Source organism: Panicum virgatum, chromosome 3N (assembly GCF_016808335.1).
Source record: "Panicum virgatum strain AP13 chromosome 3N, P.virgatum_v5, whole genome shotgun sequence".
NCBI lineage: Eukaryota > Viridiplantae > Streptophyta > Magnoliopsida > Poales > Poaceae > Panicum > Panicum virgatum.
In genome coordinates this window covers 7,151,893-7,163,896 of record NC_053147.1, presented here as the reverse complement: position 1 = coordinate 7,163,896, position 12,004 = coordinate 7,151,893, and the positions used below count along the sequence as shown (strand labels likewise).

The 12,004-nt window shown below is 46.2% G+C and overlaps 3 protein-coding genes across 3 annotated transcripts; all 3 read right to left on the bottom strand.

Annotated features, from left to right (window-relative positions):
- Window positions 1–2,218: 2,218 nt before the first annotated feature.
- Window positions 2,219–3,425, bottom strand: LOC120664018 (putative receptor like protein 25). Its single transcript, XM_039942978.1, has one exon. It carries the CDS (start codon window positions 3,386–3,388, stop codon window positions 2,483–2,485), a length of 906 nt encoding a protein of 301 aa, XP_039798912.1. The 5' UTR covers window positions 3,389–3,425; the 3' UTR covers window positions 2,219–2,482.
- Window positions 3,426–5,058, bottom strand: LOC120664017 (LRR receptor-like serine/threonine-protein kinase SIK1). The gene has a single exon (XM_039942977.1). The coding sequence runs from the start codon at window positions 5,027–5,029 to the stop codon at window positions 3,458–3,460; it is 1,572 nt and encodes a 523-aa protein (XP_039798911.1). The 5' UTR covers window positions 5,030–5,058; the 3' UTR covers window positions 3,426–3,457.
- Window positions 5,059–9,808: 4,750 nt separating this feature from the next.
- On the bottom strand, window positions 9,809–11,587 carry LOC120664015 (outer envelope pore protein 16, chloroplastic-like). The gene is made up of 4 exons (XM_039942974.1): window positions 11,274–11,587; window positions 11,123–11,156; window positions 10,930–10,997; window positions 9,809–10,270 (listed from the first exon to the last, which is right to left on the bottom strand). Exons 1-4 carry the CDS (start codon window positions 11,496–11,498, stop codon window positions 9,941–9,943), a joined length of 657 nt encoding a protein of 218 aa, XP_039798908.1. The 5' UTR covers window positions 11,499–11,587; the 3' UTR covers window positions 9,809–9,940.
- Between the last annotated feature and the right edge of the window lie 417 nt (window positions 11,588–12,004).

Here is a 12,004-nt window from a genome sequence, read left to right as displayed (position 1 = left end):
AAGCCGAAGCCACGGCCGCAGCCGCTGCGGGCGCCGACAACCGCCGCCTGTCGGGCGGCGTGGTCATCCTCTTAATCGCAGCGGCTAGCCTGCTCGAGTTTTCCCTGTTCGTGCAGGGGGTGCCGCCTGGTGGCGCCGTCGACGTCGTCGGCGCGCTCGGTCTGGCTGCTTTCCGTGCGTTGCCAGCTGCGGCGACGGCGACATTCTTTTGGGGGATGATGCTCATCGTCGTCGCACACGTCCGCGCCGGCGGAGAAGGAGGAGGCGGCGCCCTCGCCGGAGAAGGGCAAATCCAGGGGCCCGTGTGGCTCATCACCAAGATGGCGCTCGCCGCGGCGGCAGCACTTGTTTGTTTGATGGCCACCGCCATGCTCTGCGCCAAGTAAGCTTCCTCGAACTCCCGCGCTGAAGTTCACAGCTAACGCGCTGCTTGGGTTCCTCTTCCTCACGTCCTCCTATATCGCCGCCTCGCCGGTGCCCTCCTGCCTTGCTGTGGGCTGTGGCAGGGCAGCGTCCCCTCCCCGTCAGCACACCGAACCTGCACGACACGTCGACACCTCTGGCGCTGTCGGTGCGCGCAGCGCGCCCCTGCCCCCTCCCCAGCTCGCCGCCGCGCTGTGCCGGCCGCGGCCACCCGCCGCAACCTCTCACCTGCCCTTTTTCGCCTTGGGATCGGCGGCGCCCCATCATATCCATCACTAGCCACCTCCGATTGTCGCATCTCCGTGGCACCTTCCGCGCGCACGACGCCCACGGGCCACGGCCCAGGCAGTACTGCATCAGATCGATCAGTACTGTCTGACGGAGGCGAGCGCACCAGCTCGCCAGCCCGGCCGCCGGCTCAATTGATGTGGGAGATGTTATATTATGATCCAAATTCTCTACAAGAAAAAGGTCAACTTCCCACGGAGCGGAGCGGAGGCCCGTCGCCGGAAGGCTTGGGCCGTTTTTATTAATAGTATATGTTTGTAACTGATACATAGCTAAATAATATTTTATATTTAATTTTTCATAATGGTATTGGTGGGTGATTTTTAATTAGTCACAGGGGTATTTTAGGCTAATTTTTATCATAATGGCAGTGGTGGGTAATTTTTATTTTTCTATTTTTCTCCGATTAATATGGGAATTTCTATACCTTGAGTGCGAATGTGGAGGCTCCGTTTGTTGGCCAAATAATAAGATAATTAGGCGTATAGCCCGCACATTTGCGCGGCTAGTATTGAAAATTTAAAAAATTCGCATATCGTTATATCCTTACTTAAAGATTATATTATTTTTTACCATACATCACCCTGTTCATTATTGTAAATTATGTCTTATTGTTGGTTAAAACAATTCATATATGATCTGCCTGTAATAACAATTTGATCTGTTGAGCTTTAATAATATTATACATATAATCATTCTTATTTTCGTTTTATTCTGATTGATTGTTGTTAGCTTTAGTTTTTATTAATAGTATATATTTGTAACTGGCACATATTTAATTGGTATTTTATATTTAATTTTTCGCATTGGTGGGTGATTTTAATTAGACACATGAGGTATTTTAGGCTAATTTTTATCATAATGACATTGGTGGGTGATTTTTAATTAGGCACAGGGGTATTTTAGGCTAACTTTTATCATAATGGCAGTGATGGGTAATTTTTATTTTCCTATTTTTCTCCGATTAACGTGAGAATTTTTAGACCTTAAGAGCGAATGTGGAGGCTCCGTTTGTTGACCAAATAATAAGATAATAGATAGATTACACGAGAAAGTAAGATCAACCAAGAATACACATGGACATGGTAGTATGACTGAGTTCGGAAACAAAAAAGACAGCAAATGGACCCTCCTATCGGTAGGATCGTCCACGAAAAAGAAAATGTCCAGAAGTTTATTAAGAAAACCATGAAAGAATCCATATGTGCTGTTGTGTCGACATATGGTGGCCGCATGTTTAGAATCTAAGGGCGTGTTTAGTTCGCGAAATTTTTTGGATTCGGCTACGGTAGCATTTTCATTTGTATTTAATAATTAGTGTCCAATCATGGACTAATTAGGCTCAAAAGATTTATCTCATCATTTACAGCTAAACTGTGTAATTGGTTATTTTTTAAACTGCATTTAATGTTTCATGCATGTGTCCAAAAAATCGATGCGACGGTCTTGAAAATTTTTGGGAACTAAACATGGCCTAAGTGGTGAAATGGAATCGCCAAATTGGATATTGGATTGCCGAGGGCACTAGCTTCAATATATTGTGGGAATTCCAAACGACAAGCAGATCACACAGCAACTTATGGATGTTATTTTACAATAAACGACCTCTTACATTACAGACTTACAGTACAACAATATACCACACATTTATTATAGTGTTATATCTTGAGAGCTTTTAACATGGTGATGTGAACGATCCATTACAAAAAAAAAAACCCCAAAGCCCCACAGTCAAAGATATTAGTCCAATCGGCACGTCATAGATGTGCCTTTATAGTACTTGCTTAGTTTGTACCTGGTTTTCTGAGCCATTGTTGCCAAGTGACAAGAAGAAGACGGGCACCTTGTCGTATAGTTTGTCGAATAGGCTGAAATAGGCATATCTCCAAGTCTCCTTGAACAAAAGGCCACAAAATATTATCCAAAGGCCTGCCAAGAATCCCACAGTAAAACCAAGATGAAAATCCGTATGAGTGCTGTCAGCTTCATGCCACCTGGCGAGATCTTCTTGTGTTGGATTATCTCCAGGACATGCCTTTGGAAGTGGATGCCCACAAAGACCAGGATTGCCAATGTACATTGAAGCTGGATCATCTGTCTTGAGAGTGTCAAGTTGGTGTCCTGATGGTATTGTGCCTGATAAATTATTGTAGGACAAATTCAGATAGCTCAGTGAAGTCAAATCAGACAATCCCCGAGGAATTTCACCAGAAAGTTGGTTATTGGACAAGTCAAGAGACTCCATTAGTTGCAGATTACCAATCTTATACGGGATATTTCCACTCAAGAAGTTTGATGACAAATTCAGATTTACCAGCCCAAGAAGTGAACTTAATTCTTCTGGGATTTGCCCGACTAACCTGTTGCAAGACAGATCAATGCTCATAAAATATATGGCATTCTCTTTGTACTCAAGCACTTGCCCTTTAATTACCAACGATAAGCTGTCATTATTAGACTGACCACGATAAAGTTCTCGGAAAGGATTATCTTTTATATCTAACACCACAACAGTGGTAGTTAGAGCTTTCAAATTCTCAAGAGATCGTGGCATAACCCCAGAAAAAGTGTTATTTGCAAGATCAAGGATACGAAGAGAAAAAAGCCATGTTATTTCAATCGGAATATGACCAGAAAAGTTGTTAGATCGTAACCGTAATATTACCAATCTTTGCATGCCTTCACTTATCCACGTAGGTAACTTCCCACTGAGCCTGTTTTGAGTTAGATCCAGGAATACAAGATTTTAGCATTGTTTCAAGAATAATGGAAATCCACCTGAAAGACTGTTGTTGTTTAAACGGAGAGTATGGATTTTCAATCTATAAGAATTTGCAGAGTTGACCCTTGACGAGTTGTTGCTATATGGGTTCATTTGTTTCAGCTCTTTTTTGCGACAATCAGGTAGCCCCCCTATTAGAAGGTTGTTCGAAAGATCTAAAACCCGCAAGTGAGGCGATTGACAAATAGAGTATGGAATGAACCCAGTTAAACAATTAGAAAACAGAACCGCAACCTGTAAATCTGGAGCTCCAAAATTTGTTGGCAGATGTCGACTTATAGAATTTTCAGAGATGTCTAATAGCTCAATGCTTCTTGGTAACTGTGGTATTGAACCAACTAAACGATTTGACTGGAGAAAAATCTCTTCGACTGCCATGAACTCCAAACTAAGTGGTAACTCACCGCTAATTTGGTTATAAGAGAGGTCCAGGAGCCAGGCATTTGAAAATGTAGTCCAAAACCAATCTGGGATCCTACCAATGAGACCTGCATCCGACATCTCAAGATATGAGATGCTCTTTGGCCATCGAAGCCAATTAGGAATCTGGAGATCCAAATGACAAGATGAAAGAAATGCCCTGTCCAAGTTGAACGGAGGTTCCCAATCCGAGTCCACCTTGACTTGAAGATAAGTATAAGATAAGTCAATGGACTTCAAATTCCACAAACCAGAGAAGTGAGTTTCTGATATCACACCACTAAAGTTGTTATTGCCAATATGCAGTTCAGTCAAATTTTTTAGTGTTCCTATCTCCATAGGCACAGAACCACTCAAGTGGTTTCGATGAAGGAAAATTGTGCTTAAGGCAGTGAGGTTGAGTAACAATTTTAATGTCGTGCCGGTAATGTTGGTCTCAAATAAAATTAACTCTTGCAAGCTATTCCATGAACAGTTCGGTAACCTTTCTATTAGATCTGTTACATCACCACCAATGTTGTTTTCGGCGAGGTATACCACCTGTAGCCTGCACAGGTTTTTCAGTGTTGCTGGTATCATCCCCTCGATGTTATTCCATCCCATATCAAGGTCCTCTAACATGGTCAAGTTTCCCAACTCATCAGGAAAGGCCCCTGACAATTCACAGCTTTCTATGTCTAGAACCTTGAGGCTAGTTACATCCCAGTACCAATTGGGTGCAGCGGGGCTGTTAAAAGGGTTACGGGAGAGATCAAGTTTCTCCAGAACCGTAAGGTTATGGTGTCGAAGTGACGGGATGGAACTATTAAGTCCACAATTGCTGAGATATAGTGCTCTCAAATTTGGAAGCTTGTTCAGCGCATGTACCCAGCCAACTGCTGCACTAAGATTCACACCGCTCATGTCGAGATGCTGCAGAGAGTGAAGACTTGCTAACCATGAAACATCCGATAAAAATGCACATGCATATGCATAAAAGAAATCCTTGTGAATGTCGAGGTATGCCAGTTTGGTGAGGTTGCCTAGCTGAGGAGGCACTTGACCAACGAAATTCATGTTCGAGAGGTCGAGATAAGTCAAGCTCTTGAGAGAACCGATGAATTCCGGTATAGACATATTGCCTCCGAGAGCATTTCCACTTAGATCTAGATGCGTGAGATGGCGTAGGGCAAGAAGCGATGAACTTATCTGCCCACGCAGCCCGGCGTCAAAGTCCTCTTCGTTGCGGAGGTCGAGCTTCACGACGTGGCCTGTCTTGGAGCTGCACCTCACGCCGTACCACCGGCAGCAGTCTTGTCCACGCCACGATCTCAGCAGTGTGGTGGGGTCGCTCGTGATGCCGGCTTTGAAGGAGAGCAGCTAGCGCGTCCCTCTCGGCCGCGTTGCAGCTGCCGTTGGTCGACGACGTCTCGGCGCCGGAGACGACGGACGAAGCGGCGACGACGGTTGTTGCAAGTAGGAAGAGTAGGAGGCGCACGTGTGCAGCTCCATAGCCTCCATGGAATGAGGACGCTGGCGTTGCGGCCATTGTGCTGAATCTGATTTCGTCCCTTGATGGCTAGCTTGTTGCACTCCGCACTTTTTTTTAATTATTTTTTTGAGGTTAAGCCATTCGGCAAGCTTTGCACTCCGCACTTTGTTGTGTTTCTAAACTTCTCTTCTACTTATAAGCCGGAACCTGTCCGGGTCTTTCAAAAAACGAAGAAGAGAAACGGATCGTGGTACGCCAACACGCGTCACTGTCACCTTAATCTTCTCCGAATATATTCATCCAAGTGTAGCGGTCGATCACGTGTTTTCAGAGCTAATAACAGGAGCTTTATTGATCAACAGCAGGATTGCAATCCCTGGTGGATGTCTCAGACAAACAGTTTGGAGCGCACTGGGTATGCGGTGATGACATTCTCGTACAGCAATGAGGTGCAGAGTTCCCATCACGCTTTAGGAAACAAAATGGGGTGCTTAGTTATCTCCTCAAAAATTTTACACCCCGTCACATAAAAAAGAATCTTGCTATCTAGAAATATTAAATAAATTTTGTTTATAAATTTTTTTAAACAGATAAGTTGAAAATCGCGAGATAAATCCAACGAGCCTACTTAGTCCATAATTTGCAACAATGATGCTACATTAATCATCTACTTATTATGGATTAATTAAGCTCATTAGATTCATCTTGCAATTTACAATCCATCCGTGTAAAATATTTTATAAATAGATTTTATTTAATACTTCAAAATAGCAAAATTCTCTTTAGAAATTTTTTGGAGAGGAACTAAACACTAATTGCTATGCCGAAAATGTCATCAATCATCATGATGGCCATTGAAGCTGGAGGCCACATTTAGTGGTCTGTGAGTCAGCCTGGTGAGTCAGTAACCTCAGCAGCCAGGACCCTACCTAGGAAGTTCCCATGATGGTCTTCAAAAAAAAATCCAAACGGTTGCCGGCGTTAGTTGGGCTCCATTGAGTTCCCAAAAATTTTCACAGCTACAGTAACTTTGAGTGTTTGATCACTGTCGGCGCCAATCTAGGGCCAACACACGAACGCGTTTGATCGCGCAGCGAGCGACGACACAATTTGCAGCGCCGATGCTTAGACCAGTCAGACCGGTCGGGGTAACCGGTCAGACCGGTTCGCCGATGCAGAACGGCGAAATCCAACGAACGCTCGTCCGGGAGGGACCCCGTCAGGGCAAACGCGCGTAGGGTTGTTCTAGGATCGGCAGGCCACCTAGAACGCCTTCAGACGTCGCGGAGACGAAGGAAGAACAGCAGAAAATGGTTGGAAGGAGCTAGGGTTTAGAGACAAAAGTAAATGCAATAAACATAAAGAAAAGTAATGTATTGATGTATTTTGATCGATTGGATGTCTCAATCGGCCGTGGCCCTTTATATTTATAGGGTGGGTGGACTTGTCCCGCAAGAAATCCTATTATAAGATCTAAATCTATGAAAATCTCTAGTTGTACTCGGACTCTGCTTGAACCGGTCAGACCGGTCAGACCTACCGGTCAGACCGATCGGCTCCTGCCGAATCGGCTACATCGTCAAAGACCAGTCAGACCGCTTGGAGCGACCGGTCAGACCGGTTGGTCTAGTCTGCTGCCAATTTTGGTCGTCAACAATCACTAATTAGTAGTATTAAATGTGGATAACTGACAAAAACACATTTCATAACCCTCGGGTGAAATCGCGAGACGAATCTAATGAATCTAATTATGCAATGATTAGGCAATGCCGTGCTACAATAAACAACTTCAAATGATAGATTAATTAAGCTTAATAGATTCACCTTGCGATTTTTCGTCCATCTATATAATTAGTTTTATAATTAATCTATGTTTAATACTTGTAATTAGTGTTGAAAAAGTGCCAAAAAAATTTTGCCCAAAAATTTTTGCTAACTAAATGGAGCCTTAATAAGACGAGAAGCAATTCAAGTGCCGGAGGCGTTTGGTTTTACAACCTGAGAGGTTTCAAGAACCTGCCAGGACTGGAGCATCGGAATAATAGCTTCCAACAAAGAATAAAACAAAAAAAAGGATTACTCGCTAAGGTTTTCCCCAACTTAAAAAGCTAAATGCTTGCCCCCGCAGAACACCAAAGCTTGCTGACTCCTTCATCTCCTCCACCAATCTTGCCAGTGTCTTCTCGTTGTCGCTGAAGATTGTCGTATTTCTTTCACACTAGATAGTGTAGATGACCAGAATAGCCAAGGAGCGAGTTCTTTCGCACTATCTGAACTTCCGCCAGTTAAGGACGTAAACCAATCTTCAAGTCCGAGATCGTTCCCAAGAAGATTAAAATCATAACCATCTTAATAGAGAGCTCAACAGAAAAATTCCAGATTAGTGATCCCAGAGTTTGCGTACATGTGTTCATAGAGGTATGAGTATGCGTGTGTTGTGAATGTCTGAGTTGTATCGTGTAATCTAAAAAACAATTGATTGTCCTCTGCGATCGCGCATAGATGACTTTACATATTTACCCCATGCATGCAGCTGCTGGTTTCGGGCCCATAAGAAACGTCTGCCTACCTTGTGGAAGGCTTTGAAGAATTGCTTAGGTGGTTTGATCACTGTCAGCAAGTAAACAGCCAAGGAAACTGCACAGACGGCAGGTCTTCCAGCATACTACTAGTGACATGCCTCGCGCTGGCCCCGTTAGATTATTCCGAGCGGGCCTGCCCTTCCTGCGGCCTTTAAGACCCGACCACAAACCACAATGACCAACCTCCGCACACTAGCACGGCCGCATCACCATGTGAAATAGCTAGCCTGTCCTAACAATGGACGTTAGGTCCTTCCTCCTTGACTGCATCCCAGAACCTTGTCGCAAAGGAGCATTCAGATCGAAGCAACGTGGAACAGGCATTCAGGTGATGAGCCACAGTCATCACGGCAGCTTTCGTGTGTGTCACGCACTCATGCGCCGACGTCTGAATCCAGCTTTACTACTTAGACTGACTTCAACAATCATATGCATTTGCATACAGGGGCGGATGCACACCCCGGGCCACCCGGGCCATGGCCCGGGGTTCGGCCCAAATTTTTTTCATTTTGCAGTAGTTTCTATCTCTGGATTTGGATCAATTACTGAAAAAAGACTTGGATCAATTGCTGAAGAAGAATAAATATATTACTTCGTGATGGCGCTTTTTGTATGTTATCTATCTTTCCGTTTATATTTTCATGTATCTTTTGAACTGTGAGTTTGTGGACGTCTATACTTAAAACTCGGCCCGGGGTTCGACTCAATCCTGGTTCCGCCACTGTTTGCATATATGCCTCGCGCGGAGCACTGTGCATGGCCGATCCGTCGTCCAACAGAAGACGCAAACGGCGATGCAGTTTGCTTCGCGAGGAGAGAGGAGAGGTAAAAATGACTCACCTCTCTCCTCGAAGGCAAACGAGTCTGCGGTCGCCGTCGCCCCCTCCTTCCCTCCCCGCGCTGGGCCCCTGGAGCTCGAGCAACGGAGGCCCATGGCGGCCTCGAGCTCCGCCGCCTCGGGTCGGCGGGCCTCGGGCTCGCCGGCCGCGAGCTCGCCGGCCTCGGCCTCGCGTCGATCCGGGGGCGGCGGCGCGTCGATCCGGCGGCGGCGCGTCGATCCGTCCGCTCGCCTCATCCGCTCCGTCCGCCACGACGCCCCTGCTCCCTCCCTTTCCCTTGCGCGGTGGCTTGGCGGAGAGGAGGGAGGAGGAGGGACGCTCGCCGGACCGGAGCGGAGGAGGAGGAGGGACGCCCGCCATGGCACCACGCCGGCAGAGCTCGAAGGCGGCTCTCGGCGGACCGTGGCTCGGAGCTCCCCGTCGTCCCGCGGCGAGGTGCACCGCCCCCACGCGAGGTGGGCCTTGGGCGGCCGCGTGCGGCGGAGCAAGGGCGGGCCGGCGCGCGGGAGGGAGGCGGGAGGGAGGGCGGCGGGGCCGGCGCGCGGTAAGGAGGCGGGCCGGCGCGCACGGAGGCCGAGCGGCGCTGGTGGCGGTCCGGCGGAGGTTGATTTGCCTCTCCGATTTGCACTGCGCTGTTTGAGTGCTTGCTTGTTCTTGTTACTGTACACACGAGGCAAACTCGATTTGCATGTCCAAAATGAATCTCCGCTGTTGGAGTCAGTCTTAGTTGGTAAGAAGAATCCATTGATAGCTCCACCAAAAGAATCCTCATCTTCGAAGAAATTTTCATCTTCCAAAACACTTTAACGGCTTATTATTATTATTATTATTATTATTATTATTATTATTATTATTATTATTATTATTATTATTATTATTGTTATTATTGTTGTTGTTGTTATTGTTATTATTATTATTATTTGTGTTGGTTTACATCCAAATTTATTGGAGATTTACTCCTTTTAAGGTGACTTAAATTTTGTATTTGGGTAAGTCACCACCGTGAGCCGTTGGATCCACTATTTATTGAGCTCGCATTTGGATGGAACACGTATGCACAGAAGCGAGCCGAGCAGTCTTGGAGCTAGACCATCTTTTTTTTTAATGTCCAGGCCAGCCCCGGTTGCGTGGCCCATCATGAAAGGGCTGGATCCGTCCTGAATTGCAAAGGGAGCTCCACTTCTGGACTCGCGACCCAGGGATCCATCACCACCTCTTGACGTTCCCATGGTTCGGCGCCATTTCGACCTTCCTTCGTTGTCTGGCTGCTTCTGCTTCTGGCGCCACCGGTAAATCTGACAGGACCAAGATCAACACGAACGTGGTGGCCGATGAACTCGGCGGCGGCTGCGATGGCGGCGCCGGTGATGGCGTCCTTGACGAACTTATCTCTGTGGCCGCTCCTGCCATCGGTGGCAGCTGACATGATAGCACCAGCTAAGGCGCCTCCAATCACCGCGTTCTTCTGCAGGAGCGATCAGAAACACAACAGTATTTACTTTTTGTTTAGATGTCTTCAAAATTCTAAAATTTTATAAGATTCTCTATTATATCGAATCTTTGAACATATGAATGAAGTATTAAATATAGCTAAATAAAATAACTAATTACACAGTTTGTCTATAATTTGCGAGACGAATCTTTTGAGCCTAGTTAACCCATGACGGGACAATAATTACCAAATACAAACGAAAATGCTATATTGTTTTACCGCCAAAACTTTATGCATCTAAACAAGAGCTTAGAGCATGTTTAGTTCCAAAAAATTTTTTTACCCTTTGAACACATGGAAGGAGCATTCAATATAGTTGAAATGAAAAACTAGTTAGTACATGATTAGCCATACGTACTACAGTAATTCACTTTTACTAATGACTATAATAATTAATTAGTCTCAAAAGAGATTCGTCTCGTGATTTCCAGACGAGTAATGTAATTAGTTTTGTAATTAATATCCGAAAAATTCTTCTGACATTCGGCCAACGTCCAATGTAATACCTAGAGCAAAAAATTTTGCCAACTAAACACAGCCTTATAAAAAATGGAAGGAAGATCACTGCAGATGGAGGGGATGCCGATCGATCAATTCAAATAGGCAGCTTTGATCAATTGTCGGAGACTTACCCAGTCAGTGCGGCCACGTGTCTCTTCCACCGCCGACTCCATGGCCACATAAACTCCGGCAGCCGTACCTGCACGCAAGCAATGCAAGCATGTTTTTTTATTGCCGGAGAAAGAAGAAACTAAACATGTGGTGAGTTAGAGGATACGAAGGAGATGAAGGGTGGAATGAACAATCATTTAGTTGATCAGTTACCCCAGTATGTTCCGTCCTTGCAGATTTTCTTCAGCTGCAATGTATGTACGGATAGATAGAGAAATCAAGAAATTGGTAAGCCACCTATATATCCCACTGCATTTGCATCTACGTTGCACCAAAAGTACTGGTACGATGTCGATGCACTTACTGCATCCTCAAGCTTGTGCTTTGGAGCGCCCCCTCCTGTGGTGAGGCAGTGGAACGCGTCCTCGGCGGCGACCTTGCAGGCGGCGGCCACGGCGGCGTTGCGGAAGGCGTGTGCGGCGCGGCTCAGCACGGGCCTGACCGCGAAGCTCCTAGCGACGCTGCTGGGCCACCACCGCCGCGACCCCAGCCACACCACCTCCACCCAGCATTCTGCGAGCTCAGGCATTTGGATATCTTCTTCCTTCTCCCTCTGCGACTCAAGCACCAAGATAGATACAATCAGACAAGTTACATACTAGCTACTCCAAGGCATGAAGAAGCAAGGAACCCTTTCGTTTTTGGTTAATTTTTGAAGAAATGCAGATGCTGCAAGCAAGGAACTTAATTTCTGCTTTAGTAGTATTTGGCATCGATCAATCGATCGACACGAGACTAGAGTAGCCGAGTAGGGTTGATCAAGGGAAGGAAGGCACACAAGTATTCTGCAGAGCAGGCCGGACTCTCTTTCACAATGGGCCGGACTAAAAGACTGCGTTATAAATGGCCAAAAGGCCCGACGCCCATGAGGGCACGAGGCTCGGCACTGTTTGACCTGGCCTAAGCATAGCCCAGGCATGATATATTAAGAACTCGGGCCGGTACGGGCCTAATAGGCGGGCTATACCTGGAATGTATTCTTGATCGTGTGGACGCGTCCAGGCATGGCTTGATAATGCCGACCCGATCAGCCCG